We start from the raw sequence: 18,729 nt of genomic DNA, 5'->3' as shown, positions 1-18,729 counted from the left end.
TAGTGAGAGTTTTTCCTAATATCTAACCTAAACTTCCCTTGCTGCAACTTGAGACCGTTGCTCCTTGTTCTGCCATCTGCCACCACTGGGCACAGTCTAGCTCCATCCTCTTTGGAACCACCTTCAGGGAGTTGAAGGCCTATGCATGTGCAAAATGCATTGTCTCTCTGTCTCTGGTAGCACTCACCTCGGTTGGACACCCAATGACTGTAGTAGTATTTGGAACCCACCACAATGGGCCCAGTGCATTGTAAACCTCAATAGTCTGAATCAGGGTGGCAATTATTCTGCTTTAGGGATTTGGGTGAACTATTGAGAGCTTGGATGGGGGGATGGGGGATACTGGCCTGGTCAGGTGCAGTTGTGAGGGGAGAGGCAGGGCACTGACCTGGCCCAGCATGGCAGGGGGAGGAGGGCAAATGATGATCCTGTCTGCCCTGCACTCACTGCTGGGAGCACCAGATGGGATGGGCAGGCAGGGTCTCCATGGAAACCAGCTGGGACCCACACTGCAGGGTGTGCTTGGCCAGGCAAATGGGATGGAGTCACAGGCAGGCAGGAAGTGGTGTCCAGGAGTGGGATGGGCCAGGTGGGGGGGGAAAGGGGGCTGGGATTGTGATCACGGAGCAGTGACAGCATGGGGCCGGGGCCTGGGAAAGAGCCATGATCTGCTTCCTGTATGACAGGGACACACGTGAAGTACATTGCAGTTCTGCCCCAGGCCCTGGCCCCATGCTGTCACCACCCTTTGAGCCAGATCCTGGCCCCAGCCCTGGCGCTGCCCACCCATCCTGCTCCTGGATGCCACTCCCCACCCATCCAGGCCGCCAAGCGCACCCTGCCCATGGGGGTCCCAGGCCAGTCTCTGTGGAGACCCTGCCTGCCCCCTGCCCACTCCATCTGGTGCCCCCGGCAGTGGGTATGGAGTGGACAGGCTGGGATGCCCATGCAGCAGGGCTGGGGCAGGAGCTGCTGCTGTGGGGGCTGCTGGGAAGAGCAGTGAAGCCGCCGTGCCATCGCCGCCCCACCATGCACCCAGGGGATCTGGGAATGGCCACATGCACCACAGCCCAGGTTGCCCCCTGTGCTGAGGCTGGGTGGGAACCATATTTTGCCCACCCCGGTCTAAATAGAGCCCAGGAACTGCCCCTGAATGTGTTTCTAGGTATATCCTCTGTCATATTATCTGAATAAGGCAGTGTTAAAGTTGGTGTGGTTTTGCTATATTCATATTGTTCCAGACTTGTCCACAAGTAATAATTAGAACATAAAAGCTGCTGCTCTTTCGAAATGTTCCTCTTTTCAAATGACATTCAAATGAGCCCTTGCAGACTTGATTTCCAGAGGACCATGTGTGTACTGGCATCCATCATGGGACTTGATTCTAACTTGACTAGAGCATGAACAGCTGCTGCCTGTGGGGACTGCTCTCGTGTCACTCCCTTCTGCAGTAAGATCACTAGAAAAGATGTTTCCTCACTGGCTGGTGAGAATAAAAAGTCTTGTAACCACACAACTTTCAAAGGCACTTTTGACATTATGAATCCATGTGCTTCAGTGCTGAAACTGCAGAACTTCAGTTAGGCACTAGGAATAAATTACATGTCAGGAATCAGAGTCTATTTTTTGTGTTTGACACCCCCCTGTTTTGTTGGCTTAAATGATGATAACAAGAAAAGTGCACATTTGTTTAACAGAATGTCACCATGTGACCAGGAGGTTTGCTAGGTTTCCAACTTGGAGTCTTCCCATTTACTTCAGAGGAAATTCAGTCAAAGTTCATTTAAATAAAGGAACTGTTAAAGAGTTAGATCATAGAAATGATAGAAAAGGCAGGTTGACCTCAGGAGGTCATCTAGCCCAACCCCCTGCTCAAAGCAGAACTATCCCTAACTAGATCATCCCAGCCAAGACTTTGTCTAGCTGGGTCTTTAAAAAGTCCATTTGAAATGTTTCAAACTGCTTCCCCATTAGTGGAAGGTCCTATAAAAATAGGGTTTTGCCATAGGGAATCTATATGAGAGATTTGGAGCCCAAATTTAAGAATAGCTGATAACTGTATATACAATATCTAGGTTTCTTTTGGGTCTGGAAATATAAACTGTCTCTATTTTTGGTAAAATAGCTGTAATTTCCAGTTCTGTCCTTTTCCCTGCCCAATGTATTGCTCTGGCATTGTCATTCCCCCTTCTTTTTTTGGCCTCCAAATGTCTCCCAGTAAGAATTTCAAATGTTGTCAAGAAATAGCTGCCTTAAAGTAGATGGGATCTGACACAAAGTTCAGCTGCATTTGGGTTTAGGGTTCTGCTGCAGCCCAATCCAAAGATTTGGCTCTGGATTCGCATCTGGATTTTGAACACTCAAGATTTTGGACTTCAGAAAGTGGAAGTATGGGACAACCCTACAACAGCAAAACAATTGGTACAAAGAACTGGGGGAGGTTCCTTTCTCCTACATAACTCTTGCCACTGTCCCCTTGATAAAGGCTACAGGGTAACTCATTCAGAGGCTTGGAAGAAAAGAAACAGGGAGCAGCACAAAAAGGGGGCTACATGGGAGCTTCAGAGTTTATTATTGTCCACAAAGTTGTCTGCTGCCATCTATCCCACCACTTCACCCCAGACTGGCAACATCAGGCTCTGCAGTAAAATCCCACAGTTGCCTACAGGGGTGCCCTCCCCTCCACTGCTAAACCGGTGATAGTCTTGTATTCTATGCAGTCAGTATTTCTTTGAGCAGCCACTTTCTTCATTCTTGTCACTTGCTCAATATGGTCACTGCCCTTTGAAACTTAACCTGTAACAGCTTCATAAGATGGTTGCTTTGTTAACAGTTTCCTCTAAGCACCATATGGTCTCATTGTGACTTGAAATCCTGCTATTAATGTCATGTGGCGGTTGCACCTCTACATGGCCTAGTTCCATCTCCATTTCCACATTGTCAAATATGCCTTTAATGAGCTTTCTTCCCTCACAGCAGCAGCACAAGTTCAGTGCCTTGAACTGACCCTGAACATGGTCCTAGGGCTGGAATGTAGTGAGGGAACATTTCTCTTTTTAGATGTCCCCTTTCAGCCAGCTGTTCTTGGCCACCTGTCCCAACCCAGGCCGGGAGGCTGGACTGAACTGGAGCAGCTGGGCAATGAGAGCTTTGCAGGCTTCAGGCAGGGGCGGCAGACCATCTGGGTACAGGACCCCCTTTTTTTGGCGCCGGGGCATGCTATGAATGTGGGTGTCATCAAAGGGCATGCAGCCAGTTACCATCACATACAGAACCACACCCAGGCTCCACACATCATACTTCTTGGCATCATAGGGGATACCCAGGAGCACCTCGGGCGAGGCATAGGCAGCTGATCCACAGTAAGTGCTGCTCAGGTCAGGGTAGCCATGCGCCTCCTTACCAAAGCCAAAGTCAGTGAGCTTTGCCCGGCGGCCATCCGAAGTAAGCAGCACGTTCTCGCACTTGAGATCCCGATGCACCAGATTGCGGTCATGTAGGTAGCGCACAGCACTCACAATTTGTCCAAAGATGTCCCGGGCTTCAGGAGCACAGGGTAGTTTCCCCAGCCGCTGCACCAGCTGGAGCAGGTCAGTGGATGCTGCTTCCATCACGATGTACAGTTTCCCATTGCAGACTTCGATGAACTCAAAAACTCGCACAATATTGGGATGCCGAATCACTCGCAGGATGGAGAGCTCCCGGGGGAGAAACTTGTGTACAAAATCTGGGGGTGCCCGACGCCGATCAACCACCTTGATGGCTAGTGGGCCCTTGTACTTGGTTGAGGTGGCCACCCTCACTTTGGAGTAACTGCCTTCACCTAGGGTCTGGCCCAACTTGTAGCCAAGTTCATTAAGTAGTTTGTCTCCTCCAGAGGTCCTTGACATGGTTCAGGGTGGCTTAGTGGGTTCCGATGGGCTCGATTGACACTGGTGTTTTTGCTCTAAGGATTGAAAGCTTTAACCCATCATGCATGGCAGCTGTTGACCTTCATACCCCCATGTTCTCACTGGGTATGTGGTCTTGGGACATCACTGCTTACCCAGGTATTGTGATGAGTTTGAGTGTCATGTGCTAATCCCTTTGTGGGTTGCCAAGGATGTCAAAATAGCTACCTTTCCTCCCTCTCCTACATGCACCACATAAAAAACAAAAGGAAAACTCCTGGTTATCCAGTTATAGTCTTTTATTTTTTCCACCCTGAGTTTAGGAACTCATTTTTGCCATAATAAGAGTATAATAGGGAGCATTCTGGCAGGAGCACTGTGTGTCTGGCTGTTTGAGATCTATATAGATATATCTATAGCTCTATAGATCTATCTATCTATCTATATTATATATATCTATATCTATAGAGCTATAGATAGATCTACTTCACAGGAAAGTCATTATATTAAAAGTGGAATTTACAGGAAATGATGAGAGAGTGATTTTATGCCAAACTGCAAGTATTTTTGGATTATGGTAAAAGTTTATTTTTAAGTCTGATGATGTATTAGAACATTTACCAGATATTTTGTCTTCCCTAAGAGAACTGTGAAGTTCTCTTCCAGCAATGAACCCTTAAGAACTGTTCCTTTCCTGAGTTCTCAAGTTTGGAATCATAGCCCTTTTATGTATTTATATATTTATTTATTTTTAAATTATTTCAGGGTTTGTATAAGAGAATTCTGACCAGAGGCCCCAGAGAGACGCACTATGTTCTACGTTTTATATTTTGTTAAGACAATGATCGCTGTTCTGAGGTCATATTTGAATAATTATAACATGTATTTTAGACTAAGTCCTGCTAAGAGAAATAAAATATTTTATTTTTCCCCCATTTTCTCTTGTTGAACTAATTTACTTAATCTAAATAGGCTTTGTGAACTTCTTAGAATGTTGTGCCCTTGATATAAAAGTGGATTATAAGCAATTTGTATATGTATCATTCTAAATTTTTTTTAGAGTGTAAATACAAATGGAAAAAAGAGCACCTGTCCCCCTTAACAAGTGAAGGAGGTAACAGAAGACCTGTATATAGTCAAGCACAGAGAGGATGTAGATAGTCATACAGGTGGCCTATACATGTGCTTGGAGGTGGGGGGGGGCATTTTACGTAGAGCGGTTCCAAGACAGCCACTCTTATTAAAACAGCTCATCACCATGTGCTTTGAGCCCCACCCACCCCCCACATTTCAAAATGACTGTGGGGGCACTTCAACTAAAGCTCACAAGGTTTCGTTAAAGCACCCCCATGGCCAGTTTGAAACAGAAGGGCTTAAATGCACTTGACGGTGAGGTGACGCTGGAGCGTAATAATTACAGCTCAGAGCAGGGTCAGTTAATCAAGTCTGCTGCAGTGCGTTCTAATTAGAATGTGAATGAGCACATCTATAGGTAGCCACGAAGTCCATGTCTTCTCAGATGAGCCTAATATAATACCACTAGTTAGACCCATGCAAGGGCACCAAGAAAAGGGCCAAATGAAGTGCTTTGCTATTTCGTTGAATATGTGGGGAGGAATGAAATATAGATCCAGTACAGAGCCATGCTACACAAAGGGAAGTGGAGAATATTGTACCACACAAGACAGCAGAGCAGGGGGAGTTGAGAAAGCAGAAATCAGTTACCTGAGCTGGAACTTGGTCAGGATTCCAGAATTAGTCTTCCGAGCTCCTGTGAAATATGCAGATGGATTTTTAATGACCTCTCTCATCTGAAAGACATCAGCAAAATGTCCCTGTACAACCCTGCTGGATTTTAGAGCTCATAACTAACTTGGAGCAAAGCCTGCTGCTGTCTGCTCTCCCTCCAGTTCTGAACAATGGGGGTTTCGAAGAGCTCCGAAGTTCTAAGCCGCATCATAGAACAGCTCTCAGCACACTGTGTTTCTGCCTTGATGTTAAAGCAGTCTGACACCACAGCCCTTCCATATTTCTTATAATATTTAATAATTTGAGCCTAATTGGGAGAAAATCAGTCCTGGACTAAGAACCAGTCTCTTGTGATTCAGTCTTTTTAAAGTCACTGAATTGTATAAATACATAAATAATAGTTATTAGAGATGTGCTGAGATGCATTTGATGAAACCTGATGCCAGCTGAATATGGCAAGATGCTAGGCATCACAGTTCTGGAAACTACATGAAATGAAGGTGCAGTATAAAGGCTGTGCTGTTTGGTTACAAGATGGAGTGTCTGCTTCCTCTTGCGTGTGGATGACAGGAGGAACAGAACAGCTTTGACTGTGACTGGCATCTGCAAGAAGGAAAGGGAGGGAGGGAGTTTTTTGTTTCTACATCCATAGCATGGTCAGGCACAATCTGGCCCACAGACTCTTTCCATACAGGCCATCAAATAAACGGCCCTAAAATTCCTACTTTTGAAGTGGTTTAATCATAAACTTCTTTCTGCAAAAGAATTTGTCCAGCTTCCTCGTTTCACTGAATGATGGCGAGTTTGTGAAAGGAGGGAACAAAGATGTGAAAGAAACAATTGACTAAATGACTAAAGCAAACTAAAACTGAAGGAAAAGAAAGAAAGAAATGGATGAGCAAAGAATTCTTTCCCCAAAATTCAAGTTAGGAAAGAGCTGCATCTTGGACTTTATGCCACTATCTTATTTAAGCCTGGAAAAAAAAATCAGCACAGCCCTCAATAGGCCAGCTATAGAAAACCATCTACTTCTGTGGGCTACAAATTCATTCCTGGCTCTTACTTTTAGACTATGAATCATAACCACAGTGATTCCAGATGAGGTTTGGCTGCACTTTTCAGTGAGAACTAAAGACTGAGAGTGACAGAGTACCACTGAACTGAAGAATTTTTTTGAGACGATAACTCCTGGTGGGCCTGGACAAATTTTTAGTATCGGGACCCCCTTCACCAGAGATAATGATAATAATAATAAAAAATTATTATGTTCAGGCCCCCCTTTCCATCCGGGTCCCAGGTGGCTGTCCAGTTTGCCCATGTCTGTGTCTGGTGCTGCTCCCCTTTGTTCACAGTGGTTAGATCAGGGTTTTCTGCTCATTACCACAATACCCTGAGAAATGTGGATGTAAGTTTTCTTGGTGGGCAGGAAGATGCCATTAATTGTTGTGGTCCTGTTGATGCACAGTACTTTGCTAAGGCTGCACTTGGATTTCAGGCTGTACAGCAGTGGCATACAGGCCCTTGGTGGAGTTCTCTACCATGACGTACGTAAAGCACAGTAGGGGGAAAAATGAGTCATTGCTATGATCAGTTCCCAGATGTTCCAGGCTGCTCATCAGCACCCTAAGGCAGGGATCAGCGGTCTTTAGCGTCATGCTGGTGGCAAGAAGCTTCTCCTGCACCCTTGCCAGGGCCCAATGGTGTGGAGTTTATTGGGGCTGGGTGGAGAGCTGCATCCACACAGCAACTGGGGAGGAGGAGGTAGGGAGAAGGGCAGCAGGAAAAAGCTCTCACTGCCACTGCAATGTGGCTACATCAAAACCTTGGCCCACCTTGGACCTGAGCAGAGTTGTTCTAGCCCCTGGGTCTGAAAAGTTATTGACTGATTGAGATGAAAAAAGCAAAGTGGGCTGAGTTTTAGCCTGCAGTTGTTTCAGGGAGCACTTTGTGGGGCTCAGTGTGGCATTGTAGTGCTATAAATAGTTTTGTAAGTAGGACAACTAGATGTTCTTTTCACCACGGAGGATGATGGCAGTCTGGGCCTGGCAGCAGGCCGCATTACATTATAGGTACGTAAAAGGATTATATGTACCTAGGACTAGTTGCCCATGACATTATAGGTACATGCAAGGATCATATTTAGATTGCCATAACGCAGGTTAGGGAAATAGAAATGCCCTGGTGTGCAAGTGTTCACAGGGCTTAGGTCACCCTAAAAATAGCACACTCAGTCTAAAGTTAATTCACCTTTGAGGTGAGCTAAATTTAGATTGGCAAAGGGTTAACCTGATCTAGCAAGGGTGTTCTCTAGGCCAGATTAACCAACACGCATTTACAGCACAGACCTCGGGCTAGGAAAACCTAGCCACTCAACACAGCCCAGGGGCCATGCTGTTTTGACTGTCCTGACCCTTACAAAGCTATTTCCCCTGCCCTTGGACTGTGCAATCCCCCCTACACCATGGACCTGCCAGATTCCCCCAGTCCTGCTAGCCCCTTCCCTGCCACCCCTCTGGAATAGTACTGGGGAGGACAGAGACACAAGAGTACTAGGGTAGTCTCAAGGAGGATAGAGAGGAGTCCGCGGAAGGACAAAGGGAACTGTAGTGGCACGCTGAAGACTGTTCATTCAGAGCACAGCTATTTACCATGCTGTTTGGGAAGTAGGCACTCTGATTCCCTTCCCCATTGAAAAAGAAAACACTCTCCTTCTCGGGAGTTGAGCAAAGAAGGAGCTGTCTGAGCTGGGGAGTGCTATGGGTTGCTGGGAAAGCTGGAGGCTTGCTTCCTGTAAGACCCCACCAGGTCTGGCTCCAAGGTGGTCCTGCAGACAGACAGATGAAATAAGGCTTATTTTTTGGAGAGCTTCCCCTCAAAACTGGCCTCATCCTATGACACTGCTAATTTAAAGTTCATCATAATCCTGCATCCACTGAAGTGAACTCTTTAGTTTGCATTTTTTCAGCAAACAGGGAAGAGGCTGTTCTAGACAGATTAACAACCAAGACCTCCACCTAGGCCTTCTCTAAATCAAGAGCAGTGCCCTCACTGTCAACTATCATACAAAACAGTTATCAAGCCAAACATTTTGAAAGGCAATGCTTTGTTGGTTTGGGGGGAAAAGCCCAGGTGAAAAAGCAGTTGGAGAGTGGAGTTACTAACAATCCATTTCTCCCTTCTCTGTAAACCCAGAGCTAAACTGATGTTAGCTGGTTTTGTTTATGAGCCAGATGTTTTTGTGCAACTCTATTCTTAGCCGTGTCCCTAGCCTACAGTTTGCAGTATGGCATGTGACTTTCAGAAAAAGCTTCAAACTGAGGCAGTAAGAGGAATGAATGAGAGATTTCTTTTTTGCAAGACAGTGTCAGATAGAGACAGAGGAAAGATCTCTGACCTCATCTTGCTTTACTATGCTTACGTGCCACAGAAACAGACTTTTGTTTCTAGCCCTTTGGCTCTACATTTATATGCATAAAAATGGACCAAAATCTGTTTTGTTTCCATTCCTCGACCGCAAATTGTGCAATCTGTGGTATAAATATTTAGTTTTAGCCAATACAGTTTAATAATGTGTTCAGTACTAAATATATAAAAGGAGCCTCTTTTGCATGGCATGACCTTGCTTGCAGGGCTAGCTTGTTTGAGTAGTACTGTAAACTAGATGCTTGATTATTATTATTTTATCTAATAGTCTGTGAACAGCAATTGCTCTCCAGGGAAAAAAACTAAAAAGCAAATATGGTATCTATTGATAGTCATATATACAATAATTTATTCTATGATTGGCAAAATCAGGAGTCATGAACCGTTGTGGTTCTGTAGCAGACTTACCTCTTGAGCTCCAGATGAGTCCTGGGCTCAAGTTTCTTCAATTCCTATTGGTGGAGCCCATCCACCAATCAGAAGCAAACCAGGGAAAGCAAGGCCACGCCCTGGTGCAAGGAGCACTTTGGACCTGGATGGAGACTGTGACCTGCCAGGTCTGGAGAACTTTAGGGCTGGAGCCCCTGAAGCGTATAAAAGGAGAGTGCACCTGGCATGCTGGAAGGAGAGATGCGGCGAGGGGCGGCAAGGAGAAAGGAGCTCCAGAGACGACCATCCTCAGGACCCCACCTGAGCCTTAATAGTGCATGGATCAGCACATGGTGCTCAGGCTCTAGGAGCTGCTCAAGGTGGCTTGAGCCTGTGAACCCCAGCAAGTGGCTGGGTAGGTGGTGCATGGATCGGCACAGAGAGCTGGCCCTGGGAGCAGCTCGAGGCTGGTCAGGTTAACCCCAGCTCTAGGCCAAGTAACAGGAGCTCCACAGCATGGCTCCACATTAAACTAAAAGAGTGCCAGTGCCCAGAGCAGGGCCCGGAAAAGGGAAGAACCCCTGGTGTGAGGCTGGGGAACTGGATCCAGTAAGGGCTTGGCTCCTATGGGAGTGCCCTGGGTGCCCACTACAGGGTGCCTGGCCACTGAGAGGAGCTGGAGGCGCTGCCAGAGGGAGGCCCTCGCAGGACTGGCCACCAGAGGATTAGCCTTGGCTGCCTCAGCGTGGGAGCGGGAGTTGCTGGGGAAGTGGGTCCCTCAGGGAAGGTGGGCTTGGGAGAGGAGGGCCTGCCATCTCTACCTTCCTCCACTGTGGGAGAGGGCATGTCCACATCCCAGGGCCCTGAAGGGGACGGGGTCAAGGGAAAACCCCGTGAAGTGCTGAGTGCACTCCTTTCTTTTGTGATTGTTGTTGTTTCATGCTGTAGAGGTTAATATAGTTATGGGTACTCCTTAAGAGAGCTTATATGGATTTATCTGTCTCCATTGCCTATATGTGTTTATTGCCTGTTATGAGAACATACCTGTATTGTTGCCTGTGTACGTCTCTGGTATTTCTACCCCAGCTTACCTGCGCTATCTAAGTTGATGCTCTTATCTGTTTATTGTGTTGATGGCTTGACTTAACCTGTTCCAAAGTGTTAATGCTTATTCTGTGCAAGGGGGTTAATTATTGTATATGTTGTGAATCACCCAGTTTATGTTTCTGCAGTCCCTCGGAGTGGTACAATATGTTGATTGCAGGTTATTATATGTGGTGTTGCATACTAATTTTACTGTAAATATTTAATGTTCCTTACTTATTGTAGCAGTAAAATTTGTACATAGCTAAGCACTTGGTCTTGGCCTGGCTCTGTAGAGAGGAGAGGGAACTGCTCCCAGGTGGCAGGCTCTCAGCACCCTGCCTGATCATCATCCCTTTCACTGGTGGACAGGGCACACCCCTGGGTGTACCCGAGTCACTGTTCCATTGAAAAGGGTTGATAAATGACTAATGCTTTGTTACTAAGTGGCCTGAGTGAAGTTCTCAGTTGTTAATCTGTCTAGAGCAATTTCTTTTTCATGTTTGCTGAAAAAAGGAAACCTAAGAGTTCACTTCAGTGGATGCAGGATTATGAAAAGGATTCCTGCATAGATCATAAAAAATTAAGGTTGGAAGGAACCTCAGGAGGTCATCTAGTCCAACCCCCTGCTAAAGCAGAACCATCCCCAAATACATAATTCCAGCCAGGGCTTTAAAACCCGGGCTTTAAAAACCTCCAAGGATGGAGATTCCACCACCTCTCAAAGGAATCCATTCCAGTGCTTCACCACCTTCCTGGTGAGAGTTTTTCCTAATATCCAACCTAAACTTCCCTTGCTGCAACTTGAGTTCGTTGCTCCTTATTCTGTCATCTGCCAGAACAAGGTTGATGATGATTACTTGATTCTTATATAGTATAACAAGTCAATAGGTTGTTGATAATTATGCCTATTAATAATTTTATAACCTTCTATAACACATACTTCTTGTTTATAACATAGTTGTATTATTTATTAATAATGTATTAATCCTTTATAAAATGGAACCTTGAAAGTGCCAAGAAATACAAATTAAAATGAAAGTTTAATGATTGCCTTGGAATATGCTGACAATAACCCATCCTAACCCATTATAAAGGGCAAATGCTGTTTCACTCTCTAGCTAATGAGTGTCAAGTAATGTAATTCTGGGACATCTGATAAAAGTTCCAAAGTCACTGTCACAGAGTACCCTCCAAGAGGCCCTTGCTCAGGACTACCATGGCCTTGTCTGGTGCCTGAGAGAGTCTCCAGAGGCCAGGCCATGCTTGGCTTCTAGAGCAAGGCTTCTTTCCATTATGAGATCCTAGCCTCTATTTCTCACCTTCCCTGGTTCTCCATGGCCCTGGCTCAAGGAACAAGCATCCAGTTCTGCTCCTGTGAGAGGGACTTCACTGGCTTTTTGGGCAACCCAGTGCAATCAACAGTTCCAAGCACTACAGCAGATAGTCTCTTCAGTAAAGGCATTTATGGGGGCAGAGGTCACAGGCTCCAGGTTCTCTGTCTGCTCCAAAGGGGTTAGGCAGTCCCTCTGTCCTCACTCCAACCTGCACATCCCTGAGTACTCCCAAAGATACTCAGCTCCCCAAAGCTTCTCCACTCACCTCAGTCCCCAGGCTCTTCTAGCCAGGTGCTGATAGGCTGCTTCACACCCAGCCTGCTCTCATATTGTCATATATATCTCCTCTGGACACCTCCTGGGTGTTGTTCAGGTCCATCAAGTCTTAGTCTAGTGCAAATGCAGCCAGCCCTGGCTCTTAACTCTTCATTTGCTATGCATAGGCTAATTAGGTAAATTGAGTCTCACACCACTGTTACAACATAAACACACCCAACACAGAAAGGTTGCAATAAAATCCATAGTGCATCACACTAAAATGACTTAAGGGATTCTTAAGAAACATTTTCCTTTCAAATTCCTAGGTCATAGGACTATTGAAAAAAAAGTTACTTATATTGCATACTGTGGAGATGAAGACAAGAATTTGGGACCTGCATACTATTCTGCCTGCTACATGTGAATGTGCCATTGCCTTTCCACAGCCAGTTGCAATCACTGGAGATGGTCTCCACACCAGACTGCAGTGTGTAAAGGCATTTAAGTCATTTTTTAAATTAGCTAGCTAGAATACCAGAAGTAGTCTAACCATGGGAGGTGGCCCAACCTGGGCTAATTTACTGAAAAGCTGGGTATGTTATTCCATGTTGAACTCCATGCTACCATGGCAAGACTGCTTCTGGTAACTGAGATAGCTTTGGTATCTGCCTTACACTGCAGCGCAGCACATAGGCATGTTAACAAGACTTATTGCCCTCCTCTAATCCAAGTTGGAAAGTGTTTGGGATTCTTCTCTGATAATTGTTCCATAGGTACAAAGTATTCCATAAAGACAAAGATAAAACTATTTTTCTTTGATGACTCTGTCAACAAACATCCGGTTGTTTGTGGCCTTGCAGGGTATGTCTACATCAGGCTTGTCCAACATACGGCCCTCCAAGCTGTTTTCTGAGACCCTAGATGCTGCAATGGGAAATGAAAGTAAACACTGTACTTTCGTTTCAGGGGGGTGATGTGATACCGCTTCCTGTGAGGTCTTTGAATATGGCTTGCTGGCCCACTGGGTGAAAAAAAGTTCATGATCTGGCCCCACATTCAAAGAGGTTGGACACTCCTGGTCTACATGGTCCTGAGCAATGCAGTACCTGGTAGTTACCTGAGCTAGGTCTAAAGAAGCTAGCTCAGGTACTGGGAACAATGTAGGCATGTTATCACAGCATTCTGCCCTGGCTAATGTACCTTGATGAGAAGCTCACTTGATTATCACTACATATCACTGCTTCACACAATTTAGATATAATCTTACACCTGTTTTTAACATTTGATGTGGGAAAAGTATCAGGGCAGTGAGAGGCAAAAAATTGGGGACCATGCAGCTTGTGCTGCCTGGCCTGGCCTGATGCGCAGGGACCGTGCAGAGCTGAACTGCATCCTGCTGGCCCCAGGTGGCTCGTGTTCCCCAGCCTGGCCCAGCCCGTGGAGAGCATGTGGAGCTGAGCTGGGTCGTGCCAGCCCCAGGGCCAGCAGGACCCAGCTCGGTTCCACACAGTTGCTGTATGCCGGGCCAGGTCCTGCTGCTACAGGAAAGGCCCAGCCACGGCAGGACCCGGTGCGCATGAGATCCGCATGCTGTGCTGGCTCCTGTCAGCATGGGCCGGGCCCCAGGGCCAGCTTCTGCCTCTGCCCCATGCCTGTGGGGGGAGGGGGGGAGGGTGAGGACTTGGCCCACCCCATGTGGCTCACTAGTCCGGCCTTGCACTGGAGCAGGTCACAGTGCCCCGGGAAGCACAGCTCCTGTGTGTGCCTCCTGAAGCCGTCTGACCTGCTCCAGTGCAAAGCCAAACTAGCGAGCCTCAGGGATCTGGGCCCAGCCTGGCTGGGCCTGGCATGTGGTCCCTGTGTGCTGCACCAGGTCCTGTCACCATGGGACCAGCCTGGGTGGGCTGCAGAGGGAGCCCAGGACATGGCTGGGCCTGGCACGTGGTTCCTGTGTGTCGCATTGGGTCCTGCTGTCACAAGACCAGCCCGGCTGGCAGAACCAGGCTGGGCTCAGTGCATGGCTCCCCCCACTGCTGCTGTTAAAGGTTAGTTATGGGACCCTGTTGGGGATAAGGGCCGTGGCCCTCCAGGGTGCCTGGGACCCTGGGCAGGGGGGCTGGGACCCTCGAGGTGGGAGCTGGGACCCTGGGTCAAGACGGTATTCCGTGTGCTGTGTCGGGGGGGGGGGGCTGCACCCTGTGGGAGCCAGGGGACCCACCCCTCCTGAGCAGCCCCTACACCAGGTCCCCCACACCCACAGTGCCCCCAGCTATTGCTGCACTCCCACCCACATCCCTACACATCCACCCACTGCCTTTTCCCACACCCCTTCCCACCACCTTCCTGCAAATAACACATCCCTCATCACACACCCATCATATGTGAAGAAAATGAAAAGCACAGATCAACATATAGGAATTTAGAATGTATTTTTTCATGATGATACAGACACTGGTAGGCTTCCAAATTGCTTTAACATTGTAAATATACCAATAAAGCATTACCCGACTTATCACTGTCTCTCTCTCTCTAGATATATGTATGTGTGTGTAAAGTGGTTTTTTTTTTATTGTAAATGTGGAAGAACTTGGATTTGGGGGTATTTTAAAAAATGGATTTGGGATGCTGCTGCAGCAGTCCAGCTGGCACAAGGGGTAGTGTCCCCAGGTATTAATTGGCTGGGCCCCAGAAGCTGCAGAGAGTGAGTAGCCCTGAGCTGCTTGCCAGGGCAGCTTTTTGTATGGATGGGGCCAGGACAGGGCAACTTTTTATATTGTTGGGGACAGCAAAGGTGCTGGCTCTGGGCTCTAGCTACCCCTGGCTGCAGGAGGAGCCAGGCAGGGTTATTTTGCCCCAAGTAGCACAATTTGTTCCACACCAAAGTGCATGTCCTTGAGGCAAAAAGCCCCGGCTCAAATTTGTACCACTTCTATTTGAGCTGCTGCAAGAGCACATGCTTGTATGTGTGGATGCGTCCATTGAGGGTAAAACCACTCTGCAAACAAGAGATACTTTGGTTGACTTTCACTTTGGGTGAAAGTCTGGGACTGCATTTGAAATTAATATTAATGTCATTTCTGGGTCTTTTACTATGCATGATTTGAAAACAATAATTTCTAAAAATCTTTTTTTAGGATAATCAGAGTATTCTCAAAAGTGTTGAGGCTTCTAGTCAATTAGATACAGACCCTACATTTTGTATGTTATTTTGTAGTTTATTTCAATGGTCTGTTTGGGTCTAAGTTTATGATAAAATACCATGGAACATTATCTTCAGTGTATTTATCTAATACATTGTTAAACCTATTGCTAATGTATTGCTTATCCAGTTCTAGGATCATGTGGGTCACTTGGTAAGGAGTCCAATTAAGATCAATGAACTCAGAAGTCCAGTTGACATGGGTCTCTAGATCTCTGGAAACTGCAGATGCAGGTCTCTGGGTGAGGGATTTCCTGTGTTAAGTGAACAAAACAAAAGTATAACTATCTTTAATCCAAAGTAGAGCCCCTTAATAAAAGAATTTTAGAACCTAGATTTAACTATAGCTTCACATTTTGAGCACTGATTCACAGGTTGAACCATGTGAGTGGATCCCTGTACTTGCCCTTTTGATTCTTTAGAGATCCAGGCAAATGCTTATGAATTCCAGCATCAAGGCTGAGTTATTTTTCTAAGATGCTTTTCACTGCTGTTTTTAATTTTTGAGATACTTTAGTGATTGCCACCCTATAAATATGTAGTGAAACAGATGGATACATAGAATCACAGAATCATAGAAGTAAGGTTGGAAGGGACCTTGTAGATCTTCAAGTCTGACCCCTCGCCTGGGTAGGAGAAAAGACTGGACTCAAATGAGTCTAGCCAGGTCGTCGTCAAGCCTCTTCTTAAAGACCCCCAGGGTAGGAGCCAACACCACTTCCCTAGAAAGTTGGTTCCAGCTCCTAGCTGCCCTAACTGTAAAGTAGTTCTTGTGGATGTCTAATCTAAACCTACTCTCTAATAATTTGTGTCCATTGTTCCTTGTCTTGCCAGGGGGCGCTAGGGGAAACAAGGTCTCTCCCAAACCCTTCTGGTCCCCCCTAGTGAGTTTATAGATGGTCACCGGGTCCCCCCTCAGCCTTCTCTTGTGAAGGCTGAACAGGTCCAGGTCCCGCAGTCTTTCATTGTAGGGTCTGCCCTGTAGTCCCTGGATCACACGGATGGCCCTCCTCTGGACCCTTTCAATGTTGTCTGCATCCCTCCTGAAATGGGGCGCACAGAATTGGACGCAATACTCCAGCTGTGGCCTGACCAGCGTCGCATGGGGGGGAGGATCACCTCCCTGGCTCTACTTGAGATGCACCTGTGGATGCACGACAAGGTCCGGTTAGCCCTGCCAACCGTGACCTCGCATTGTCGGCCCATGTTCATCCTGGAGTCAATAATGACTCCAAGATCCCTTTCTGCCTCCATGCTCTCAAGAAGGGAGTTTCCCATTCTGTAAGTGTGCTGCTGGTTTCTACTGCCTAAGTGCAGCACCCTGCACTTGTCAGTATTGAAATGCATCCTGTTTATGTCAGCCCACTCCTGAAACCTATTCCAGATCTTGCTGCAATCTTTCCCTCCCTACTAGCATGCTTACCTCACCCCAAATTTTGGTATCATCAGCGAATTTAAACAGGTTGCATTTCACCCCATTGTCCAAATCGCTGATGAAGAAATTAAACAGCACAGGCCCAAGGACCGAGCCCGGGGGGACTCCATTGCCCACTTTCCCCCAGGTCAAATATGACCCATCCACCACCACCCTCTGAGTACAACCCCTGAGCCAATCTGCAATCCATCTGACTGTGTAGGCATCAATGCCACAGTCACCTAGTTTTTTAATGAGGATCGGGTGGGAGACGGTGTCAAAGGCCTTGCTGAAGTCTAGAAAGACTACATCCATGGCGACACCTGCATCCATTGCCTTTGTGACCTGATCATAAAAGGCAGTCAGGTCGGTCTGACATGACCTGCCCCTAATGAAACTGTGCTGGTTGCCCTTGAGCATCATCCCTGAAGCTGGCCCATCACAGATGTGCTCCTTGAGGATTTTCTCAAAGAGTTTCCCAAGGACTGAGGTAAGACTGATGGGCCTATAGTTGCCCGGGTCCTCTCTCTTCCCTTTTTTGAAGATGGGGAGCACGTTAGCTATCTTCCAGTCATCTGGCTTCTGGCCCGAGCACCACGAGCACTTGTAAAGCTGTGCCAAGGGCCCTGCAATAACCCCAGCTAGCTCCCTCAACACTCTGAAGTAACTGAAAGAAATTGTCATATATAGACACCACAATGATGGTCCATAAATTATTCTCCTCATCTGTGGCTGAATAACTAGGGTCCTTATTGCTTGTCATAAATGGGAAGATTAGTTTTTAAACAGTTTTTCCCCATTTTCCCCCTAATATTTATAATTTGTTTAATGCATGTTGTTTGGAAAAAAAGCACTGAGCTAAAAATACTATTCAATAAGATAAACAGCCAGGCCTAGTGCTAGTTCAGCGCGCTTTTAAAAATTCTGCAGATCCTTTAAAAGGTATATGCCAGTTAGCAGGGGAGCCTTCACATGCCAATCCAAACTGCTTCAAGACAGTGCATTATTGTCATTGCCCTGGTTCCTTTCTACTGTAGAACTGGTATGTTGAATCTTCTGCAAGTTTGTTTTAGGGCAGTAACATTAGGAATCAGCAGTTATGCACTGACAGGAGCAAAAAACAAATGTAATTGAGTACAGAGTCTTATCTCTAAATGTTTTATGAGTGTATGTGTGTGAAGGTGTATGTATAAGCCATAGTAGCCTCAGGCTATCTCATGTTTTTGGAGACTCTCCATTCTCTATAAGCAGCAACAGCATTGATGGCAATAAAGGCGGACAGGATTTGAAAGTCTTAACTGTCAGGAAAACATGTAATTTATGTCATTCCACATTTTCTCTGAGGAATTTATTCATGATCAAGAAACTTTGGGCTGTTTGCTTTTTCCTGTGCAGATAAAAAGAAATTGTAACTTGCATTTCTACTGTTCAAGAGCAAAAAAATAAAATAAAATAAAATAAAATCCTCTCCTGAGGTAACTCTCCCTACTCCCTGCCACTTTCAAAGGGAGTAAGTTAGATAAACTGAATGGTTTAATCTAACTGACTGGGAAATGCTGGGGTGCCACAATATAAATTCTGCAGCACATACCAGAAATGAAAAAGCAAGCTGTGTTGCTTTTCAGATGCTTAACTTATTAACAGAAATATTATAATGCCAAATTAAGAATCTGATTCTGCATTCCTAGTGCATCCAATACTTTTATTCATGTAAATAGGAATTTTGACTGTACAATATAAAGAACTGAATCATAAGAAAGGCAGATTGAGCTGGTTTTGAGAACATATGATGTCAACATTTCTCTGAGGATTTGTGATAGTGGGTGCATCTACAGGTGCGTTTTACTGCAGAGTTGCCCAGTATTAGGGCACAGTAAATTAATTAACTCTGCTGTAGGATAGTAGTTACAGACAGTGCTGTTCATGCATGTAGCCATAAGAAAGATAGCCCAGTTCCCCTGAATTTAGAGAAATTAGCTGTATGTGGAAGTTCTTCCCTTCTGAGTA

The 18,729-nt window shown here is 46.2% G+C and overlaps 1 protein-coding gene across 1 annotated transcript; it reads right to left on the bottom strand.

The window, feature by feature from the left end:
• Nucleotides 1-3,056: 3,056 nt before the first annotated feature.
• On the bottom strand, nt 3,057-4,020 carry LOC149867348 (testis-specific serine/threonine-protein kinase 6-like). The gene has a single exon (XM_090041240.1). The coding sequence runs from the start codon at nt 3,888-3,890 to the stop codon at nt 3,057-3,059; it is 834 nt and encodes a 277-aa protein (XP_089897366.1). The 5' UTR covers nt 3,891-4,020.
• Between the last annotated feature and the right edge of the window lie 14,709 nt (nt 4,021-18,729).

Source organism: Crocodylus siamensis, chromosome 4, assembly GCF_052110815.1.
Source record: "Crocodylus siamensis isolate JL-2025a chromosome 4, ASM5211081v1, whole genome shotgun sequence".
NCBI lineage: Eukaryota > Metazoa > Chordata > Crocodylia > Crocodylidae > Crocodylus > Crocodylus siamensis.
Note: the sequence above shows the minus strand (reverse complement) of the source record. Positions and strands in the feature narration are given on the sequence as shown.

Bases quoted from the DNA above. Each gene is read 5' to 3' on its own strand.
- LOC149867348 (XM_090041240.1), bottom strand. From the start codon at position 3,890: ATGTCAAGGACCTCTGGAGGAGACAAACTACTTAATGAACTTGGCTAC.